The sequence below is a fragment of the Lolium rigidum genome, chromosome 7 (genome assembly GCF_022539505.1).
Source record: "Lolium rigidum isolate FL_2022 chromosome 7, APGP_CSIRO_Lrig_0.1, whole genome shotgun sequence".
In the NCBI taxonomy this organism is placed as follows: Eukaryota; Viridiplantae; Streptophyta; class Magnoliopsida; order Poales; family Poaceae; genus Lolium; species Lolium rigidum.
Window position 1 is genome coordinate 288,884,181 of NC_061514.1, and position 24,271 is coordinate 288,908,451.

Sequence of the window (24,271 nt, forward strand, 5' to 3'; positions counted from 1 at the left end):
GGTGAACAAGGATCAGAGCCTGGAGAAATTTAGATAGACGCATGATGCACCAGCAAAAAAGTTTGGCCAACTGCCACAGAAAACTGGAATGAGTTCGTTTCAATTCCGTGTTGACCAACGAGTTTGATTCTGACATAAGGTTACATTATTTTCAGTTCCACACAGTTCTTTACAGGGTACACTGCATGAACATTGCCCACAGTGACAAGGCCAACTTGGCATTCCAAGGATGCCCTCTTGCTTATTCCTAGAATTATGGACCGTTATCTACAGAGCGGATTGGAACAGCATCTCAGCCAACTCCTGCATAGGGAAAAGGGCAAGAAAAGGTTATAAGCAATCATCAATGCGAAAGATATTTGCATCGTGCTGTGAAGACGATATGTCTAGATATATCATTCCATTTACCTGTTTGCCTGATGGAACAGTTGGTTCACCCCACTCCAAGACCTTCTTTTCTAGTGTTTCAAAGTCTCCTTTCCCAGCCTATTTGAAACAATAACAGAGTTGTCACCATACCAATTCAATCCTTCGAGAAAAAAAAGACTCCAAAATTTGCTAAATTTTGTACCTCAATCATGGCGCCAATCTCACTATCGAAGCTCTGGTAGCGCTTACGGACAAGCTCATCCAAGGAACCATCCTACCATTAGAAAACACAATGCTTAGGTAAAATGCATACGAGAGCTTCTACCAGCTCATAATGTTTCAGTTACCTCAATCAGCTTGGCAACATTGCGAAGGCCACGGGCCATTGTGTCCATCCCTGAGATATGAGCAATAAACATGTCCTCAACATCAGTACTCTCCCTCCGCCTGTAACCATAAAACAATTCCGTGTTAGCCAATTTTATATTGAACAAAAGCACAATTCATGGAACACCAACAATAGTGGGAACTGACAGTTTCGCGTCGAAGTTGAAGCCACCAGGTGCAAGTCCACCCTGTAATCAATACCAAATAAAAGCAACTTATTAGTAAAAGATGGTAACCAGACATGGTAGTATTTATGTAACATTGAATTCAGCAGAAGTAAATTAACTCCACTCACATTCTTAACTACACTTGACATAACCAAAGTAGCCTCTGAAATATCTGTAAGAAACTCATCTGTGTCCCAACCTGCCCATATGTAAGAATTGAAAATGTTACTAGGCCTGTAAGAGGGATTTCAGAGAGTTGCATGGCAATTATATGAACTAGACAGTAGACACACATACCAACTTGTGGATCACCAGTGTTTGCATCAATGTTTCCAAGAAGGTTGTTAATGCGTGCAGTCTCAAGCTCATGATGACAGCTGATGGACACCAATTTTTAGATGCAGCTCATGATGACAGAAGATGTTATGATTGGATTCAGGCAAGCAAGAAACTAACCTGTGCCCAGACAGAGTAGCATGGTTGCACTCAACATTTATCTTGAATTCTCCTGTATCATCATGCCAGTTAGAAACAAAACGTTTTAAGATGACCTCAGGAAGCATGATTAAACACATAAGCTTTCCTATGCATAAAATTATTGCAAATAAACACATAAACATACCGAAAACAGGAATGGTCGTACTAAATGATTTTTTTACACATTACAAATATTACCTGTCAGACCATACTTCTGTAGGAAAGAGAATGTAGTTGCAACATCCCAGTCATACCTGCCAGCGAAAAACATATATTAGAGTTTCCAGTCCTGCGAACATATTCCTGATATTTTTTCCAAACAACAAACATACTGATGCTTTGTTGGTTCTTGTGGTTTAGGCTCAATCAACAATATTCCTGAAAAAAAGGAGATTCAGACACTCAAATACTATCTTAATCTTAAATTATAATAAAGCATAATTTTGAACTATTTACTGCCAATTCGGGAGATTGTGAACATGAATATCATATATAGCACTGTAAAGCAATTACCATTAAAGCCAATCTTCTTCTTGTGGTCAACAGCAGCTTGAAGAAAGTTAGCCTGGATGGCAAAAGAACAAATTGGTAAATCTAGAAAAACTGTACATCTGCACAAATAATTTGCGCTATGAACTACAAAAACTAGAAATACAAACAAAAATCAGCAAAATATGTCATGGGCTCATGACACATACCAAATGTTCAAGTTCTCTCTTCATATCTGTATTGAGAAGAGTCTGGTAACCCTCTCTTCCACCCCAGAATACATAGTTTTCACCACCCAGGTAGTGAGTAACCTTTGAGGGGATAAAAGTCAAGTTAACACTTAACCAGAAGGAAGAATTCTAATGAAATTCATAGACAACTCACCTCCAAAGCTTTCTTCACTTGAGCAGCAGCATAAGCATACACTTTGACCTCTGGGCTGCAGCATATGTGAAGACCTCTCTTAATTCAACTTTTCAAGTCATACTTCAAATTCAGAATGCAATGAAATTATAGCACCTACCTAGTAGCAGCTCCATGCATGTAACGTGGATGCATGAAAAGCTGTGCAGTCCCCCACAGTGGTTTTATATTGGTCTCATCCTACATGAAGTTCAGAGTATTTGAGCAAAGAGCATAACAAAATGCAGCATGGTACACCTAAATGTTGAAACATTTTAAGGTTGTAGAGATGTAACCTGGAGTTGCTTTGCCAGCTCAACTATCTCATCCAAGTTAGCATTTGTTTCCTGCAATGTGAACAAAAGGACTCTTAGGAAAAAGCTGAGAATACTGGCCTTCCATGCTAGGGCCTAGGGGCCACGGTAGTCACATTATAGTAACACCTTTTTTTGAAATATATTGCAGTGACACACTGAGATGCCATTATTAAATAGAAGTCATGTACTGGAATAAAGTTCACCCTGAAGCATAGAAAACTATTTGTTGTTGCTTGTGAATTATGATCAGTTCAGACATATTATGTACTTATAGCCCTAATAGGTGTAACAAAATACTACATAGTGGTCCAAAGTAAATTGTTCTTTTAGTCAGGATAAGTATAAACTAACTGTAAGACATGAGAGACCATATTCCTTGTGTTAAAAACATAGTCACATACTCCTGTTAAAAGATCATAATCGAACTCTCAGTTGACCAACTCCAAGTTGCAACTTGCAACTTGAGGATGATTTCCAAGATAGCTAAATTACCATTGAGATAAAATCATACCGCGAGCGTTTTGCCATCAGGCGCGATGTCCCTATCATGGAAGCACCACCTGTCAACTCCAAGCTTCTCCATGAACTCGAAGTGAGCTTTCACTGAAACAGGATATCCAAAAGTAAGTAAGCTGTTGATTCCAGCAAATGTGCAATTTCATAATGCTCTGGCCCTTAACACAAGATCAGGTAATTATATATCATACTTCTCTTCTTGGCCATGGCCAAGGAATTGGTGCCATCCTCCCAAGGCCAAGCCTTTGTAGCGGCACCAAAAGGATCTCCTCCAGTACCACGGAAAGTGTGCCAAAACGCCACGCTGAACCGCAGCCAATCCTATAGCAAGAAAAATATATATAACCCGGCTGTATATAGCACATAATGCAAAAGAAAATTAACAGGATCTATCAGAAAGGGCATAGTTCACAAATCGTACCTTCATTTTCTTGCCGAGAATCACTTCCTCCGCGTTGTACCACTTGTAAGCAAGCGGCTTCTTGCTGGTTGGACCCTGCATCGCAATTGTTCAAGGGTAAATGTTGAACACGGAGGAACCTGTCAAGGGCATGATGTACATGTTCAAGGCTCTGAACTTCCATGGCCTCACCTCATACTTGATTTTGGAAATGCCGGGGAAGAACTCGCCCTCCCAATCATCATCAGCGCCATCGCCGCTCTTGGCGTCGACGTCGGCTGGGCAGGTCCCCTGCGCAGCGATCTGAAAGAAGTAGCACAATCAGTAGAAGGGTCACATCGCTTATATATCATCCGACCACAGAGTTACCAATCGCTTACCGCAGCGTAGATGCACAGAGATGACGCCACCAGCAAGACTAGGAGCTTTGCGCCCTTCATCGTGGAAAATCTTGCGACTGCAACAATGAAAATACATGGACCGGTTATACGAGGATCCGATCCGTAGGTAACAAAATGTAAAAAATTCCCATTCGCAGGCCCTGAACAGCACAGCAGCTTGTGTCAGCAAGAACGCCGGACCTAGACTAGAGTGGAGGACTGACTGAATCCCCAACTAGTGTTCGACAATAAATCGATTTCAGTCTACTACTAGTACTAGTATTCAACCCGCAGCTAAGATATATCCGCGACAAACTGAACGGATCGTTCAGGAAGGAAACTTCTGGTAAGATTTGATCACAGCGAGCGGAGTGACGACGCCGACGGGGGATCTCCACCTGGAGCTCACCGCGCCGGCTAGTGGGCGAGTGGAAGACGGAGGAAGAAGCGGGGAAGAAGGAGCTCACCGCGGCGGCCGCCGGAGAAGAGGTAACCAGCTCCGCGATCCGCGCGGGGGGTTAAGCGGCCTGCGGATATGGATTAGGGAGACTGAAGAAGTTTTTCTCCACGCTCGTGTGTAGTGTCAGACCACTGCCTCTCCCCGGTCTCATTTATACTACAGTACTTCTGTGGTGGGTGACGTCATAAATCTTGATACCATAAATCTTAGTATTATCCAGAACGACAAAGGATCGAAGTTTTTTTTTTCTGCGGATGGGATAGAAGTATGTTATCCGGAAAGCAGCATACCAAACTTGCGTATGCATCGGGGCTATGCCGTCTGTTGCGGCATTTTTGTTACTACTACTTATTTTACTGGTACTCTGTAGTACAATTATTTTCTACATTTTGTTGGCGTCTGCTTTCGTTGGTGATAAGTCTGCGACGTATGGTCTTTGAGAATGGGCTCGCAGCCTAACAAAGATGCTCAGCCTACTAACTACTAACTAGTATAGCTCCGAGAGTGTGATGTTTTACCAAGGAAAAAAAGAAAAAGACAAAGCATGTGTGCATTGGAGTTGTATCTCATCTGAGTTATTGGCTCACGGGATGTACCTTCCTTCAATGTTGTCATTCATAGGCACAGTCCACATACGCCACATCTCACCCGTTTGATCCGTAGGCAGTAAAACAGTGCCACTGGCGAGATATTCGGGATTGGCCTACGGCACACGCGAAACCAAAGTTCTTCTTTCGTTTTCGAAAGTCGATTTTTTGGGTTAAAAATATAAAAGGAAGTGTTAATATCGTTAAATTTATATAATAATATGAAAGTATATTGTATGATGATTCTAACATAACAAAATTAATGTGGTAGGTGTTGATGTATTTTCCTAGATATATTTGTTCACCTTTTTTACTTCCTCTATCCAAAAATAGGATGCCTATAATATTTGCATAAAGTCTTAAAGTTTGGCTAACTATATACAAAAAAGTGTCAACATTTATATAAAATCATCATGAAATACATTTTAATATTATATGCATTTAAAATTCTAGATATTGATATTTTTGTACATAATTGCTCAAACTTTTTAAAAATTAACTATACTTGAAAATTATAGGTATCTTAATTTGTGAAGGAGGGAGTATGTTCACCTTCATGGTCTCCATTACCTCTATGTCGCACCTACTTGACCGTGCTAGGGACTCGCCTAGATTTCTGTTGAACTCGCTGTGTTTCTTTCTTTCTTTGCAAAAGGAACAATGATATGGGTGAGTCTTAGCATGATTCCGGACCAGGTTTATGTACCACGGGACCTCAATTTTTAACTTGTTGTACTAACTTGCATATGGTGGACATGTTATTACCTCTTGTTAAAAATCTCTTGTGTGTTCTTGGACATAACAAGCTCATAACAAGCACTGTTTTATATAATAAAATAATGTAACCCTTAAAGTAGTCTAAGCTATATCGCGTTATATCAAAGTGTGGCGTTTTGGAGGCTGACCTACACGTAGCTCTTTATATTCAAACACCCAAAATTCGTATTTCAAAGTTTTTAAAAAATACGAAACAAAATTCTAGAGGTAACCAATGATGTCAAATCTCAATGCAAACTAATTTGTATTATAGGCTACACGAAAGCAAAATTGGCAAATTTTATAGTCTTGAAATATGCACTATATAAAGTAGTTTATATTGATATTTTAAACCATCGTAGTATACATTATTGGCTATCTCTAAAATTTTATTTCAATTTTTTTAAAACTTTAAATGTAAATTCTGAGTGTTTATAAATAAAAAAATGCGTATAACTCGACCCCCGTTTAAATTTCACTATCGCTATAACAGACGGTTGTGCACATAGTTCTGACATTGGTTAGAACGATAGACCCAACTATTAACGACCATGTAGGGCGATGTTAAAATATTGATAAAAGGCACTCAAATCACATTTACTTTTCAAAATCTTTCTTAGCATAGCAGTAGCAGTACTGTTTATGTTTTATCTACGTCCTAGCTTGCTTCACACATTTGTATTACTAAGAGTAGCGGCCCGACATAAACGGATCAGAAGTATCCGTTTTGGTCCGGCCGATCATAATTTGGGTAAATTTTAGTCTAGAGGCCGGATGTAAACTGATTGATGTATTCCTGGTCTAAATTTGGGCTTGGAATATGTCGTCTGCGTGTGTCCTCCTCTACTCGACCCGGGACCCACTTGCCAGGGACACCAAAGCCACATATCAATTCGTGTCCGTCCCTCCCCTATACAACCCTAGAGTGATGCCGCCGCCTGCTGCCGCTCGTTGTTGCCGAAACCTTTTTGGTTGGCCCACAGCTCGCTGTAGGACACTATTTGGTGGCGGCGTCCAGTGCCCGTGTTGTAGCCCCCCTGCCATTTCGCTTGGAACCGCTCGTTAGCTTCGCCGCCTACTACTTGTTCGGCTAATTGCTCGCTACGAAGTTCTAGACCATTTTTGGCCATTTGCTTGAAGTAGGCAGGCCATTGACCCATACTTGTTCGTATGCTTGCATATGTAGTGACAGGTGATATGGACGAGTCAATCGATTTCTCCATATGATTGCATATGTAGTGACAGGTGATCTCCACGCTCGCATATGTAGTGACAAGTAATCTCCTTGATGAGTACTTGCGAATAAGGAGACCACCTACCTCAACTCGATGTACAAGTTCTACCGAGCTGATATTCCGTTGTTCGGCAATCTTTATTTGATAGAGTCAACTGTTGATGATATTGCCCAACTATTATCGATCAATGATGCAAGAGGGTTTCTGGGATGATCAGAAGCATAGATTGCATTCACTAGGAGATGAAGACCGTCAATTTGCATGATAGGGGCAGTATAACAAGCATGTTGAGGGGTGCACTGTCATTCTTGAGGCATGTGGAATCACATGATATGTGGATTTGGCACTCTTTCTTTGGCATGGCCGGTTCCCACAATGACATCAACATGCTGCATCGCTCTCTCCGGTGTTCTCAAGGCTTGTAGAAGACAATGCTCGAGTGGTCAACTATGAGATCAATGTCAATGCATATGACAAGTCTTATTATATTGCTGATGACATCTATCCGGACCGTGTCACACTAGTGAAGACAGTCTGTAATCCCGCAACCGAGAAAACGAAGAGTTTTCCTAAAGGCAAGAGACTTGTAGGAAATATATGGAGTGAGCACTTGGTGTGCTGCAAGCTCGGTGGGCTAATGTTTGTCATTACTAGAACATGAAATGTCCAGACCATGTATGAGGTGATGACTGCTTGTGGGATCACGCACAACATGATTGTTGAGTAATAGGGTGATGACAGCCTCCATGACCAAGGATGGCAATTTTAGGGTGAGTTGATTGGGCCACAACTAGGTGCAGCAATATTTGAGCAGTTTCTCACATATGCACACTGATCTCCATGATAGCCACATATCCGCTCGTCTCCAAGCGAATGCTATTGAGCATTAATAGGCATTGACATAGCATGAGGAGAGTAAGGAGGAGTCATGGCATAAAATTTTAGATGTTTAATTATAAAATTTTTATTATGAATTTTACCCTTAACCCAAACGGACATTTGTGACAAGGAGATCAATTTTATCTACGACCTAGCCTAAACAAAACTTTTTTTTGTCTGAAATATGCTGGCGGTGGAGATGCCCTAATAGTTTCGAGAGATTTGGACTGGAGCCGGGACGCCGGGTGCAACCGATCCTTTCCCGAAGAAGTTGGCTGACCCGTTGTTAGAAGCTGGATAGATGATCCGGGCGACTCGTTTTAATCGGGCGGAGAGTAATATAAATCGCTTTACAATTTGCACGAGCAAACAGCCCGAAATCTACATCGATCACCATAGGCGGCGTAATTCCGGGTTAAGCGTGGGAGCCCGTCCTGTCCTGATAATCTGAGAGGTGAGCCATGGCCGCACTCCGACCTTGCGCCCGTCTCGCTCTGGCGCCATCCGCCACGCTTGCCAGCAGAATCGGCAGCTCGTCGCGCCGCCGAACTCTACCCGTACTGTCGCCGCGTCGGCACGGCAGCCTGACACTCAAGCATGTGATCCGCGCCAACAAGGATGCCGCAGATCAGCCCAGCCAGCCCGCAGATCCGGAGGGGAACGATGAAGAGAGCGACAAGGACAAGCCCAAGGTAAAACAGTCCTGCTATGTAATTATTCGGAATTTCTCTTTCTTAATCTAGATCTGTAAGATGTAATGTGAGCGTAATCTTGGAAAAAAAATTAGACAAAAGGGAGCTGAAAAAAAGGCACAGGAGCTACTAAAAACACTTAGCCTAAAGGAAAGTGCAGAAAACTTAAAACTACAGATAGGCAGCAACAAAAGACTACATGTCAGTTTGCTGCTGCGCTGCTAAACATCATCTGTGAGGGTAATCTTGGAAATTTACATTGTTTGCTGTTGTAACCTAAGGATATATTCAAGTTCCAATTGAAACCTCCTAATCCCAGCAGGGGTAAATCAGTAGTTTAATCGGGTTAATATCGGAGGTGGCGTTTTGGCTCATAGGAGCAAATGCTGTAGATGTACATGAAAAAATTTACTTTAGAATTTTTTGACACTTCAAAATGTAGATTCACATAGTGGGAGCAAATGCTCCTATGAGCCAAAGTGAATATCCCGGTTAATATCCATCTATTTTACATTACATGGGAAACAATTGATCCCATAATTATATGATGTGTCAGTGTGAGATTAGTAGGCGTCAATAGTTGGCGAAAATTTCCATCAAGTCAGTTCAATTCAGAAGAATCAGACTGACTCATGACGGCAGCTCGGTAAAGTATTTTAGTCAGTGTTAAGTAAATCGGTAATTGGTAGCTGCTTGGCTGGTTGGGGAGTATAGAGATTAATCAGTCAATCAGCCTATTAACTGGATTAATCGGTCGACCATTAATCGGTAGGTTAAATAGGGCCAAACCAACATATAGCTAAATTTATGTATTATCCAAGCTCCCAACAATGCTGTGTACTAAGGTATGCTATTGTAGACATATAAGAAAATCATAAGTAGTAGCAACACAATATAACGAGAGCAGCAAACACAACAAACAGATTAGCCGGGAAGCACAGCAAAGATACCAACAACAAGTAAGTTCACACATGAAGCATCCTAAAGCAGAGAGAGAGAGAGGGAGAGAGAGGGGGGGGGGGGGGAGTAGCCGAGAGAGACGACGGGGAGCTCCTGGTGGCAGAGTGGGGATGGCGAGGAGATGGCCAGCCGCTAGATCCGGAGGGGGAGGGAGGAGCCCAAACCTAGTAATTTGGGTGCGTTGGTGGGCGGGAGAGGCCACGAGCCAAATATTTGGCCTTTGTTAGCCCTCCCAGTTAACTGGTGCAATGCCAATTAACTGCTTCGAGAACCGATTAATCAGTCTGACAAGCCAGTTAGTTGGGCTGGCCAGTTAACGTGATGAGTAACACCTGTTCGCATGTATCACCCTCCGAGTAGCTATTAACTGGCTAGTCAACTGATTAATCGACTGAATTCTTGAACATTGATTTTAGTCCAACGAATCATTCTTTTTAACATTTAATTATTTGATAGGTTAGCTTGATATGTTTTCTTCTATCGATAATTGCTTTCGGATTCCAATGACACCTAGTAGAACATAATAAAGCAACCAAATTATTCCGTATTCTGTCTCGAATACGCATTATTTCCTTACTCTTTATGTTTTCTTGGGCCTTTGTCAGAAACAGTAATGTGATGGCTTGGTGTTACTAAATACAATTTGTTGTTTGTGATGATCTTGATGCTTTTGTTAAAGTATATGTGGATTTCCATTTTCTCTTCATTAGTTCGGACTTTTGGTTCTACTGCTTGGTTCATGAAACTTAATATGGTATCGGAGAGGTCTTGGGTTCAAGTCTCGGGTTCCACCGTTTAAAAACAAATTGCTCTTGCCCTCTTTCTGTCCACGTGTAGGCCTTATTGACTCACATGTGAGAGGGGGTGTTACGGTATATGTGGATTGCCAACCTTCTCTCCATCAGTTTGAACTTTTGGTTCTAGTGGTTGGTGCATGAAACTTAATAGTTTTCACCTAACATTATTTTGCGTCACAACTTTTTTCCATGCACTCTTCCTTTCCATTTGTCCTTTTATGTTTGAGTGCAGACAGTGAACGTCGAGGAGGTTATTGCGGAAATAGAGGAGTTTACCAAGGAGTATGCTGCAAAGTTGGGTGTTCCTTATGAAGATGACATGGTTAGTTTGCCACATTTAAGTTGTTGTAGTTCTCTTTTTTGTTGTCTTATTACCATTGGCAATTGTTTACTGTGGTGACCACGATTTATATGCTAGGTATTTTTTTTTTAAATTTCCCCTATTGGAAGGTTAATAACCCTCCTACTGGAAGTGTAATAATCCTGCTTCTCCTGTCGCTACATTGCTTGAGAGTACAAAGATGTCTGCACTTGTCTGAGTATGATTTGATCATCCTATCTTTGCAGCCATGTTTTGATCGTCCTATCCTTGTAGCATTGTTTGCTGAAGGGGGATAATTGCTGGAGAATTTCCAGTCATGTTGCTTTTCTCGAGTTATCTATAAGGAAGCTAATATCCTGAATTAAAAAAGAAATCTTACACCCTCACCAATTACTTAGTTACACTGGACTTTGTGGTTTCTTTTGAGATTCAATAGAATTGCTTTCATAATCTAAAGAATATATATCTAATGCATGTTTTTTTATTTGGACAAGTCTTTTGAGATGTTCCATGAAGAGGAACGGAAAATTGAAGAGAATACGTGGGAGATGGTTTCTTCCAATTCAAGCATTTTGGTAAGTTGTGTTCATGACATGTTTGATATAATTTATGGAAATGTTCTTGTACATTTTGTTTAGATCTCTTCCTTGCATATTCGATCAAATTTATGGAAAATGTTCTCTCATATTCAAATTTATTGGAAAATTAACTTAGTAAGAAATGGCAAAACCATTATTATTTGTTTATTTCTTGTGATACCCTATTTTTGTGGTATACAAATGGTTAGTATGTGCAGGCAACAAAGCTAGAGTGAAAACTTCTGTTAGAATAGAATAATTTAATAAAATAAAAAATTGGAATTCTAACAAAATTTAAAAGAATTTTATAGATTTCCAACTTAATATTAAATATAACTTCAAGACAAGGAGTTGTACCTTTTTTTAAATTGCTTTTTAAATATAAATCAACCCAACGTAACATGTTATGACTATACTGTGAACTAAAATGCTGACTTATATACAACATGTATTGCAAATATGAAATTTTTGACAGCCATCATTAGGAACACAATTGTCTTGCATATGGAGTATTAGATTAAGTGATCTGATCTTAGGTCTTCATGTTTCTTTTGAACACATAACTTGGGAGTTCCAGTCTATATATTTTGACATTTGTTCACTATCTATGCATCTATTAAACAATACAGTGGTCTTTAGGGGAAATCTCCGGAATCTTTTATTCTCTTTCTTTGGTACACAGACATGTACAAGTACACTTGGATCACTCGGGCCGCTTGGCCTAGATATGTACAACCCAACACCCTCTCAAGATGGACGATAGATGTCTATCACTCCCATCTTGTCACAAGCTGAACTACAGTCCTTAACTCCTAACTCTTTAGACGACCTGCTATTTGAGTTTACATGACTTGTTCTTATTGTAGCAATTTTCCTTATTGAAGAAGCGATCTATCTCTACATGTTTGGTTCTATCATGTTGGTCTGGAATACTTGCTATGATTTTAGCTGACTTGTTGTCACACCATACATTCAGTGGCGCTTTCCTCAACACTTGCTATTCTGACAAAATATTTCTCACCCACAACATCTCACTATGCCACATAACTCTATTCTCAGCTTAGGCTGCTGATCTTGACGCCACTGGTTGCTTCTTGCTTTTCTATAATACAAGGTTTCTACCAAAAGAAACCCAATAGCCCGTGTGGCGGACTTCATCTCCACCTCCAGGGGCGGAGACAGTCAATGATCGGCCCCCTCAACTAATCCCTGCAGATATACCAGTACTTACATAGTATACATAATGACGTAGAGATTTGATTTTAGTATCCAGCCCAAACTTGACTCATTAATTTTGCTACTCCATAGGTACCAAAGCCCAAAAGGAGCCCATGCATTAAGTTTAGTCCATCGTGCTAATCTATGGCATCGTTCGTTTGTTTAGCTAGACCTAGTGCCATCCAGGTCGTTCAGTTCCAATAGATAGACTCGAGTGATTCGGCGCCTGCTGCCACATGACGCTGCTACTCTATAGTCGCCAGATGCCGCGCGATGAACACCGCCGCGACGCCATGCTATCAAGGCTGCCGTCTCTGCCAATTTAAGACATGGTTTTGCATAGGTCGGGAGATAATGTGAGTCAATTTTGACCTCACTGGATGGGTCGTCCGCTGTGTGAAACATGTGGGGTATATGTATTTCCTTCCCAGTCCACTCTGCACCGACCAGATTATCTCGTTTGAGTAGGCGCGGTGAGGCATATTATTACTGTTATAACTGAGGTTGGTGCGTTAGGAACAGTAAGTTGATTATTTCACTGTTTATATAGTTCATTATTTGTTTAGTTATCTGCTTAAAAAGATATTCTCACCACTTTGGCATTGTCAATGGATGTGTGCGATCATTTCTGAGATATTTGGTGCTAATCTGAATTCAGAATTGCACTATCATACATTAGCACATATATCCTTCAGGGGAGTACTGGTACTTTGGAAGCTGTTTAGAAAAGAAGCAAAAATGCCTCATTGTGCTAGAGTTAGGGATCTAGGTTCAGAAGTACACGCAAACTTTCACTGATTGTTCTGGTTGGTGAAACTTGTATGCAGCACGTGGAAGCTACTTTGTTGTCGGTGGAACTCTGCATGCAGGCTAGGCAAGCTCTGCACTTGGCTTCCATGCTCATGGTATCCATATTTTCCCACTTTCTTATACATGGTATGTGCTATGTTTTTTATTCTTACAATGTCTCCAAACTGTTTTTTTCGTGCTTCAGTATACTGCGTCTTACAGACTCCGTCGGCCAAGTGAAATATCTATGCATACGGTCGAGCAGGTATTTCAAATTTCCTGTATCATAAAGGAAATATATTCCTATCTACAACTGTTTTAAAAGTGAGTAAATGGCACATGTCATTCTTAAAGTTTCAGAGGTGTGTCACCTATGTACGATAGCGATATTACGAAAGTATACATGGTGCTGAATTATTCTTTTTTTTTTACAAAACACAGACGGTTCGGATGTGCGTGGCCACTTTCGTCAAAACTGCCGAGGATGCCTACCACGGGAAGGCCAAGAGGGCAACCATCCGTTCTTTTCTTTCCGCTCTCGGAGGTTTGGCTGCAATAAGCCACATCTTATTTGTAAACACTCTTGACACGGTGAATGATCTACTCATCGAAGAGGACAAACCAAAGCACAATCCCCAAATCGATGCTGAGGATGCCCACCGCAGGTTTGAGCAGAAACTGGGTAATCTGCAGCAGAAGTTGAAGTTGAAGGCTTTACCCCTCAAATCATGCAAGGTGTGAATATGTATCTAGTTTAAAGATGTTGTTCGATCACTTCATTTTATTCCCCAATGCATGTCAATATAAAATCTCTGTAGACAAAATGGAGATGCATCTGTATCGATCTGACGCCTGGTTATTTTTTTCTGTCTCCTGCAGATTTTGGAGGAGGTAGTCTGCCCTACGACTGTGCACGCCAAGGAGTTCGTTACCACGATGGTTATGCTCCGGTGGCATGCGCTAGACCAAGTCCCAGGTAGATTTTCTGTTTTTATTCTCTCCTGAGACATGTGGTATTGGATAAATATCTAGTGATACAGACCTCTATATGGTACCATGATATCAGTCATCAGAAATCAAATTTTCAAGTTTTTAAAATATTCACCAAAAAATGTAAGTGTTCATAAGATGTGTGTTTACAATCCCTATAATTTTGAGAATCAAATTCGAAACACACACCGAGAAACAAAAAAAGAAAATTCCAACATGAATACTGTCAGTAAAAGACAAGCACAAATGACATATTCACATATCAATTTGTCTTTTTCGTTTCTCTCTTTGTATTTCAAATTTTGTTCTAATAGTTCTAGGAATTGTGAACACACTCCATTTTTTTCAAGTTTATAGAAACCCAAAATTTGTATTTTGAGGACTGCTACCATGGTATCATTTACTGGAAGGTAGTTCTCGTGCGGTACAGTCTAATAGTTTGTTCATGGGTTGATTTGATGATGTATTGATTGATTGGCATTCTCTCTAACCACAACTTTGGCTTCCGCTGTTGTAGATAAGCTCAAATGGTGGGCATCTGATTCAAACATCCTTGAGGAACAGCGTACATGACATGCTAATTAAGCTTAGATGTATTTCTGCATAGGGTTGGTGATCGCGTGTAACCTCTCGCTGGTGGACAGGGTTGGTGATCATGTGCTAATGCGTGTAACCTCACTGGTGGCTCTTATGTTCGGATTTAGTTTTGGAATTACCGTATTTAGAGGAGAAGAAGTCGTTTTTGTACTCGCGAGCATATGCTCCCGGATTTTAAAATGACTTTTAGTGGTTGTTTGGATAACAGGTATTTGGAAAAGTTTTAGTAAAACTTAAACTTGTTTTGGGAGGAATTTTAGGAAAACCAGTTTTAAGTTATTATTTTGTTTAAACTATTACGTAGTACTTTGTTTAGACTCCTTCCCTGACTCCCATCTGTCTCCAAGACTCCAACCATGAGCAGGGTGGCTCGATCACGTACTCAAAAGGTCCTATCCAAGTTGCCTCCAAGGTGGGAAGTACTCAAAAGGTCCTATCCAAGTTACCCCCAAGGTGGGAAGACTTGGGGGCAACTTAGATAGGATCTAGGATCTGTGAGATCAAAAAATTTAAACGGACAAATCATGTTTAAATATTCTAGAAAAAATTGACAACAAACATATGTCATATATTTGCAACCCCTAAAAACCGCAATTTTAAATTTCTACCTACACTTAGAGAACAAAAAAAGACAAATCTTAGGTGTGAATAGTGTGAAATCATGTTCACCTAAAGCTGTCACTATTCACAGTAGAGTATATTATTTTTATTTCTCTGTCTGTAGATGGAATTTGGGGCTGCATATTTTCTAGAGTTGTAGATACAAACCGTAGGTATGTTGTACAAAAGTTTCAGATTTTTTTTGTAATTTGTATAAATGAATTTTGTTAGCTGATCCTATGATCTCGTGAGAATTTTGTTAGAAGTAAAATGAATTTTGTTAGCTGATCCAATTTGAATGCATGAATGTGGAGTCGTGTAATTCATTATGCCTAGCCCTCCCAGTCGACCGACGAAATTCTGAAGGTTTGGACGTTCCTAACATCAGCTTGTCTGTACTAAATAACCTTTTTGAGAAAATACTACAGTACTGAATAGGCTGCATGTTGTCGCTGTTTGCCTGTGTGGTTCTGTTTGGTACAAATAATTTACAAGGACTTGGTTATGACTGATTGACTGATGACATGGAACAACTAAGATGATTGATGTGCTTCTTAGGGTAATTGGACTTTTTCCAAACTGTTAACTATTTGCGGCGTTCGGAAAGGAAACAAAAACTTTTATAGCCTTTTACCACATGCCGTCTTGGTTTGCTTTTCAAGTCATTAGACTCTGCTACTTTTAGTTTAAGATGGGTCAAAAACAACTTAGACAAGTCTGTTCGTTTGGTGACTTTGTTTCAAAATGGCCAAGACTGAACGATGTTGGACTCTCTGAAAAAATTCTCAGATCTTCAAGGTCAATAATAAACTGTTAGTAGATCACGCCATTTTAAATGGCATGATGAGCCTTATAAATGTTTAATTTCCTTTGCAAGAGGCCACACGTGTTTTAAACAGGTTGGCACGGGACATTTTTAGATCAAACAAACAAGCCTGCGCAGGAGCGGTAGCAAGAACTAGGGCTTAAGGGCATCTCCAGCGGATAGAGATCAAGTGACATGCACCTTTTGCATGTCACATGCCATGCGGCCTAAATCCGAATTTAAACATTGCGAAAAAATCTGAAAAAAATCATGCATGTTCACAATACATATTGAGATAATCCCTAAAAATTTCAGATCAAAATTCGAAACATACATCGAGAAACAAAAAAGAGAAACTCAGATGTGAATAGTCTACATAGAAACTCAGATTTGAATTCGGGAACTATTCATGACAGATTTCTCTTTTTTTTTCTCGATGTATGTTTCGAATTTTGATCTGAAATTTTTAGGGGTTATCTCAATATGTGTTGTGAACATGCATGATTTTTTTTCAGATTTGTTCGCAATGTTTAAATTCGGATTTAAGCCGCATGTTACCATGTGACATGCAAAAGGTGCATGTCACTTGATCTCTATCCATCTCCAGCGGCGCGACGCAAACGGACGCTGAGCGACCGTTTGTGTCCGCCGTGACCGAAAATGCGTCGTGCACCACCTCCAGCGGCCGTCCGCTGAGACGCAAACCTGGCCCAAATATGCGCCAGGTTTGCGTCTCTGTGGACGCTGCGTGAAAGCGCAAAGTGTCCGCTCGGTCCTCGCACGGGCCCACCTGGCAACGGCACAACTGCTTCGTCTTCCGCGGCATTACTTCCGGGCGGCGCGCTGCAGCCTTTGCAGGGCCGTGTTAATGGCGTGCCTCGGCTTCCGCGAGCGTGCGCAGCTAGTAGACGTTGCACTGGCAGGCCATTGAAGGCGATATGGCGTCGGAGCCTTTTAAATGGACGCTGCCGGCGGCCATTTCCACGACCAAACCATTGCCAAATCCCACGAGTATCCACCCCACCGACGCCATGGGAAAGAAATGCTGGCCGTTCCGCAAGACGAAGAACGACCGGGAGACTAGCGGCTCGCGTTCGGCAAAAGGCACGAGTCGGCCGGTACGTCCGCGTTGACCTCGCGCGGCGGCTATGGGAGGAAAACCGGCATGTGCCATGGCCGGACGCGAACTTGTCGGGAGGGGGCTGGTACCTGAACTCGCGGCGCGTGCCGGTCCCCCCCGTGCCGCGCGAGGGCCGAGAGCGGCGGGACGAGGTGCGCCGCCGCCGAGCGATCTTGCCTCCGGATCTGCGGGAGGATCAGACGTACGCGCTGAACTCCTACAACTGAATTTCATTCGGGACGTGGGAGTTCGACGTGCGCCGCCGCGCTGGCTACCTCGGCGACGTGGACTTCTTCGAGCGAGAGATCGCCGCAGAAGAAGAGAACGACCAGGAGGACGCGGACGAGGACGAGGACGCGGACGAGGACGTCGACATGGTCGACTACGACCACGACGACGGCGGGCCGGCGTGGGATCCGGAGACCCAGCCGCCGGACCTTTCCGAGGATGAGGCCATTGCCATGGCACTGGCCAACAACGCGCGGAGACGAGCTCAACGAGCTCGCTTTGTGGGAGGGGCTCGCAATCCAGCTGCGGGAGTCAACGCTCGCGCAGGGGAGGCCGTCGACTCCTCCGGCAACGCCGACACGTTCCAACGACCGCGCTCCGTCTGCTGCTGCGGCGTGGGATCCCTGGCCACAGCCTCCTGCCCATGCGGCGGTACCTCCTCCACCGCCGGCGTACGAGCTTCCATGGCCAACGCCGGAGTTCATTAACCTCGTCAGCGACGACGACCAACGATCAGTAGGCAGCAGCAACTTTTAGCACGCCTTTATGGCTTTTTTATGTTTTTTTATTAATGTAAATTATGGTTGCATGAATGAAAAAAAAAATTATGCGTAGCGCCGCTGGAGCCACCCGACGCAAACGGACGCCCGGACGATTTTGACGATTTCGCCCGATGCAAACGGACACGACGCGTCCGTTTCGACGTCTGAAATGGCGTCGCGCCGCTGGAGATGGCCTAAGAAAAAGATTATCGCAACAGACGGTCAGGGTCTGCGCACCATCCACGCGACACAATAGAAGAGCCAAAGATGCACTGGCCTGACCGGTCTACCCTGACATGACACAGAGTACAGCGCAGATCCACCGCGGAACAGAAACACTCATGTCCCACATGTGTTCCATCTCCCAGGTCCCAGCCCAGTGCTGCTGCTGCTGTAGCCTTGGCCGGGAAGAAAAGAGGATTTCGTAGGGAAGAGACAAGGGGCAAAAGCGGGCCAAATTAAAGCTGCTGCAACCAAACAGAGGAGGATAGACTCGAAAGTTGGTCTCCCCAGCCGTTGTGATCGTCTGATCGACCACTCCTCCGCCTCCCACCTTTATTTTACTACCAAACAAACAACATACTGCTTTTTTGAAGGTAGGCGACGAGTTTGTGGTGCAAGTGCAAGAAACACAATACCGCTTGTTGCAAGTCAAAATATAAAGGAAAACCACTTGTTGTTGGAGTTGGAGAGGGATCCACCCTACCGTGCCCTAACTGCATGTGGGTCGCTGATAGTTGGGTCCCACCTCTGTTGGGCCCACATGTTAGGATTACCCTCAGCACAGAAATGTCAGTAGTTTAATTGTTTTGCTATAGTAACAGTGACTTTTTTTGCGGGTTACGGTAACAGTGATTTGATCACCAAAATTTAATTATACTCCTTTACTACTCTATATGTTCTTATTTTAATGGTGTCATCATTTTTCTGTTTTAAATTTAACTGTTTGTTTGACCAATAATATAGGAGTCATGTGTTGTAAGACGTACACCACTAATTATATATGTCAGAATACGAATATAAACGTACAAATTTAGTAGCAGACAAATACATGTTTCCTTGGACAAATTGATGGTCAAAGTTGAAACACAAAATACTTGAGCGGCATGTAAACGTGACAAGGAATTAATATAGAAATACTAATAAGAAGAAGAAGTCGTGCATGCTCGTACATGTCATCGTCGACGTGGCCCGTGCCCTATACCTCGTGCGCGCCATGGGCCCCTGGGTGGACCGACGTCCACCTCCCCAGTGGCTGGCGCCTTAGCCATCGGAGAGTGCCCGTGACACCGGTGTCACAACAGGGGCTGGAGCAGCGTCGGAGATTGCCCGACGGAGGGCCCTTCTACCGCCAGACCTCCGAGACAACCCGCCGTTTGCCTTGGAGTTGCCGATATGGGACTCGTTCGGCCACCTCGAATGGGATCCGAGGCGCTGAGCGGGGTTTCTTGACGACAACGAGTACAACTACGCCACAACGGCTCCCCAGTGGTTGGCGCTGGTGAAGCATGAGAAGGAGGAGGAGGAAGAGGGGGATGATGAGCAGGGCAAGACCGAGGACTACCTCGGCAACCTTGCGTACCTCGCGGAGAAGGCCAAGCAGGAGGGCAAGCTGGATGAGCTCCTACTCATGCCGGAAGGCGTGGATCAGGAGGATGCGATGAAGCTGTGGCCATGAAGGCCTCGCATGAGCATCCGCTACCGTCACCGCCACAAGCGCTACCGCATTATGCCTCCCGACCTCTCATAGGAGGAGGCCTCGAGGGTGTCCATGGAGGCCTTGCGCGCCGCACCTCCACCCTGATCACCACCGGCCTACCCCCACCGCCGACAACGACGTACGTACCCGCTGCCTTCCTAGGCGCCTCACGAGCAACAACCACCAACGACGTAGCCTCCTCTCGCCGCCACCAGTCCACCGCCCGCCTGCGCCAACACCGAATTTTCCATGGGTGATGGCACCGTTCATCGACCTAACGCAGGACGATAGCGACGACTAGTACCATTGGCCTCCGCTAGTTTTATGATTTTTTTCCTTTTTAAATCGATGTAAATATATGTTTTCCTTTGAATGTAAATATATGTTTTTTTCCTTTGAATGAAAACATGCTAGAAACCCGTGGTACATAGTAGCAGACAGATGCCTTAGCCATGGATGGCAGTGCAGCAATGCCTCAGCCCCTTCTCCAATCCAGCTTTTCTTTCTTTTTGAAATGGACTTTTTCTTTTCTCCTTGTCCGCTTGTCCGCTTGTGCGTGCCCTAGATGATTACTCTACCCCGGACGCGCCACCTCGGGATTGAAGCTGGATTCAAGGCTAGAAACAAGACAAGATAGTCCAATTCTAATCTAAAATTGCCCCTCTGATTTCATTTCATACACCAAAACCTCGCCGTAGCGGACGGTTTCGCGGAGCAGCTATAAAACTACCCGAAGGGCGAGGCGCAGAATCACCAAACTTTCGTGTCCGTCACCTCAGTCCAAAACCAAAAGCCTCTCTCCTCCTCCTCCGTTCCAGAATCACCTCACCGCAATGGCCGCCATGCCCGCCGCCGCCGGAAGCCAGCTCGTATACGTTCCCGGATGCCGGTACTCCGCCGGGGGACTGGCATCCGGCCGTCTCCTGGTAGTTCCGGCTGGAGTTCGCCTACCGCCAGGCACCATGAGGTTGGCGGCGTCGTCGTCAGGTACCAACGCGCGTCTACTCCCTTCGTCGTCCCTGGCGTGCGTTTCCACCGCGAGCGCACGCCGCGGCCTCCTCCACGCGTCCGCCTCCCCCTTCGCCGCCTGCTCCATCTACTCAGGCATCCGCGCGCCCGAGCCGGCCTTCCTCGCGCCGACTCCACAGTCCACGCGCCGTTCCAAGACGGCGGTGGCCTACGGGGCGCACGACCCGGCAACTGGTGCTGGCGACGTCTCCGAGGACAACGGCGCCGACGCCTCCAAGGGCAACAACGACCGCGCCCGCGTCTCCAAGGCCAAGGACGACGACGACGAGGACGACGTCTCCGAGGACAACGGCGACCACGCCTCCAAGGCCAAGGACGACGGCGACCGCGCCGACGCCTCCAAGGCCAAGGACAACGGCGACCGCGCCTCCAAGGCCAAGGACGATGGCGACCGCGCCTCCAAGGAGAAGGACGACGGCACCGACGCCTCCGAGGCCAAGGACAAGGACAACGGCCACCACGCCTCCAAGGCCAAGGACGACGGCGACCGCGGCTCCAAGGAGAAGGACAACACCAAGGCCTCCAAGGACGATGGCGGCGCCGGCTCTGGGAAGGAGCGCACCAAGGCCTCCGAGGGTGACGGCGTCGCCCGCCCTGGGGAGGAGCACACCAAGCTCTTCGGGGACGTCTGGGCCGACGCCTGGGCTGACATCGGCAAGTCGATGGACGACCTCGCCCGCACCTTGGAGCAGAACGCCGGCGTCTCCAAGGACGACGGCGCCCGCGCCTCGAAGGAGAACGGCAAGGTCTCGGAGGACGACAGCACCAACGCGAACCAGAACAGCGACGACGCCGACGCCGACGACGACGACGACGCCGCCGACGACGCCACGCTGAAGGTACGGATCCTGTTGGCGAATATATAAGCACGCGTCGCGCACGCACTGTAGCCAAGCGGCCCGATCTGTCTTTAGAATGCTGCCCGTAAGATCCGTTCCGTAGGTGTAGGATTATTGCTTTAGAATCGTCGTTGATTGTCGTCCCTTTTTGATCATGCAAACATAGGGACGAATCGATGCCCGCATGATCTTGGCGGAACTGGAGCTGCATTCTCTTGGTTATGAACCTCTTAAAAACGTGTGGCACGTATCGGCGGTGAGTAGTTGCTTGTTTTCAGGGCGTTTTCGCTGTTCGCATGTACTCCCAGTATCAGCCTTGATCTGATACTACTTGTTTCAACTTTCAGATTTCCTATGACAAGAGAGTTCTCCAGGAATTGCACACCGCCATGCGTTCCTGCAATTTCCTACTCGCCTGTGCTCCGGTGTCCCCCCCCTCGTTCGAGAAATGGTGGTGTGAAACACATTGACGGTCCGGATTGCGCGATACCGGTTGGTTTGGATACGGTGGTCCCTGTATAAAGTTTGTACTTTGTATTATACGCATTGTACGGGATGGCGTGGCAAAGTAGAGGTGATGACGTGTGATCTTGCGTGTCCGTTCCGGTAGCCTCCGTGTCCCTTGCGTGTCCCCTCCCAGTATAGAAAGGTCCCCCGCCGCATCGCCTTCTCCGTCCCCTTCCATTTCCCCCCAACCGCCCCCAAATTTGGCAAAGAGCAGAGGTGAGGAGAGAGAGAGAGACAGAAAACCCTAGCCCCATTCGACCACATCCATTGCCGGCGATGGAGAGGAAGGGTAGCAAGGCGGCGATGGAGAAGGAGGGGAGCAAGGCGGGGTCGGCGTCGTCGGCCGCGTTTGCGGTGGTGCATGCGGAGAATGCGGAAGCCGAGGCGTCGGCGACGGCCTCGGAGGCTGAGCTGCTGGTGAAGGAGCCGGAGGTGGAGGATCTGAAGGAGGGCGGCGCGCGGGGTTTGGTCGCGGCGGCGGATCCGTGGAAGTCGGAGGCGGAAGCGGCGGTTGTCGCGGAAGGAGTGGCGGGAGCGGCGACGCCGGTCGTCGGCGGATGATGTGGACCGGAAGGCGGAGGCCGAGGAAGGCGTCGCCGTCCGTGGGCCGGCGGATGCTTCGGGAAGGGGAAGGAAGAGGTGGTTGTGCGGGAGGCGGAGGTAAGCGCATGTTCATCCTCTTTTACGCCCCCCTCTTTTAATTTCATTTGCATGTGTGCTTAGTGTTCCTGAAATTTGTAGAATCTTGGTTTGCAGTGCATCCGTGGGTCGAATATATGTAAATGTCTGGTGCAGGAGGCAATATAATTTGATATATGTTGATCTTGGCTTTGCATTCGTTGATACAATCCTATTGAAATGACATGCATGAACCGAAGCTAGTTTTGTTAGGATTATATGTAACCTACCAGCATTTAATAATGCAAAGCGCATGAATGATATAAACAATGGTTAAATACTAGTATTTATACACACACATGCATCTAGTTGGTTCAATCATTGATGATGATTAAACACCAGGAATTAGATGATATAAATCATTATATTTTAGTTAATCCTTACTGATTTGATAATACTATAGTATTGGAGTGGTGTAGCTAGTGCGAGAGAACAGAACAAAAGAGAGTGTGACATTGATGATGATGAGGATGTATCATAGTAAGAATGTAGGGCATGAAAATTAAAGGCATGAGTTGTGGCCAAGAGGATCCTAGTTATGATGTGTATGTAGCTGCCTTAAGTTATTTTAGGAGGATGTTTCATTGTTGTTCGATTCATCATTTAGGTCATGCAAGTGTTGTCAAGATAAGCTTGCTAGTTGCAATGGTTGCATTGCTTGCTTGCTTGTAATTTCATAGTTAATAGCTTGCTGTTTTGTTTAGCTCATGATGATTCAATGATGTTGCACTGTTCTGTTTTGTTTAATTTCATAGTTAATAGCTTGCTGTTTATCATGGGATTACTGTGCTATGATTGAAAGGATCTTGTAATGTGTCGAGAGAGGGGTTTTCGGACGAAAAGAGGGGGGAATGGCCAAAAACTGAGCAAACCACCATGGATTGGGCCAAGATTTGGCACACTTGACCACCTTGTGATGTGAAACCTTGTTTGCTATGGGTCTTGATTTTTTGGACTTGGCACCATGGTGGCCCCATGGTGTAGATGTGTCGAGAGAGGGGTTTTCGGACGAAAAGAGGGGGGAATGGCCAAAAACTGAGCAAACCACCATGGATTGGGCCAAGATTTGGCACACTTGACCACCTTGTGATGTGAAACCTTGTTTGCTATGGGTTTTGATTTTTTGGACTTGGCAGCATGGTGGCCCCATGGTGTAGATGTGTCGAGAGAGGGGTTTTCGGACGAAAAGAGGGGGGAATGGCCAAAAACTGAGCAAACCACCATGGATTGGGACAAGATTTGGCACACTTGACCACCTTGTGATGTGAAACCTTGTTTGCTATGGGTCTAGATTTTTTGGACTTGGCACCATGGTGGCCCCATGGTGTAGATGTGTCGAGAGAGGGGTTTTCGGACGAAAAGAGGGGGAATGGCCAAAAACCGAGCAAACCACCATGGAATGGGCCAAGATTTGGCACACTTGACCACCTTGTGATGTGAAACCTTGTTTGCTATGGGTT

General features: G+C 44.9%; 2 protein-coding genes across 2 annotated transcripts; one reads left to right on the forward strand and one right to left on the reverse strand.

Moving 5' to 3' along the window:
* Positions 1 to 80: 80 nt before the first annotated feature.
* Positions 81 to 3,978, reverse strand: LOC124674808 (xylose isomerase-like). The gene is made up of 20 exons (XM_047210864.1): positions 3,905 to 3,978; positions 3,717 to 3,827; positions 3,546 to 3,620; positions 3,316 to 3,445; positions 3,120 to 3,211; positions 2,588 to 2,638; positions 2,413 to 2,492; positions 2,274 to 2,328; positions 2,099 to 2,200; positions 1,914 to 1,965; positions 1,733 to 1,778; positions 1,599 to 1,654; positions 1,380 to 1,431; positions 1,221 to 1,300; positions 1,052 to 1,122; positions 904 to 944; positions 717 to 816; positions 572 to 643; positions 409 to 486; positions 81 to 303 (listed from the first exon to the last, which is right to left on the reverse strand). The coding sequence occupies exons 1-20, from the start codon at positions 3,962 to 3,964 to the stop codon at positions 268 to 270; spliced, it is 1,440 nt and encodes a 479-aa protein (XP_047066820.1). The 5' UTR covers positions 3,965 to 3,978; the 3' UTR covers positions 81 to 267.
* A 4,016-nt stretch (positions 3,979 to 7,994) lies between these two features.
* LOC124672945 lies at positions 7,995 to 14,906 on the forward strand. Its single transcript, XM_047209097.1, has 8 exons — positions 7,995 to 8,513; positions 10,503 to 10,592; positions 11,087 to 11,167; positions 13,216 to 13,293; positions 13,383 to 13,442; positions 13,619 to 13,912; positions 14,057 to 14,153; positions 14,685 to 14,906. The coding sequence occupies exons 1-8, from the start codon at positions 8,283 to 8,285 to the stop codon at positions 14,738 to 14,740; spliced, it is 987 nt and encodes a 328-aa protein (XP_047065053.1). The 5' UTR covers positions 7,995 to 8,282; the 3' UTR covers positions 14,741 to 14,906.
* Positions 14,907 to 24,271: the final 9,365 nt, after the last annotated feature.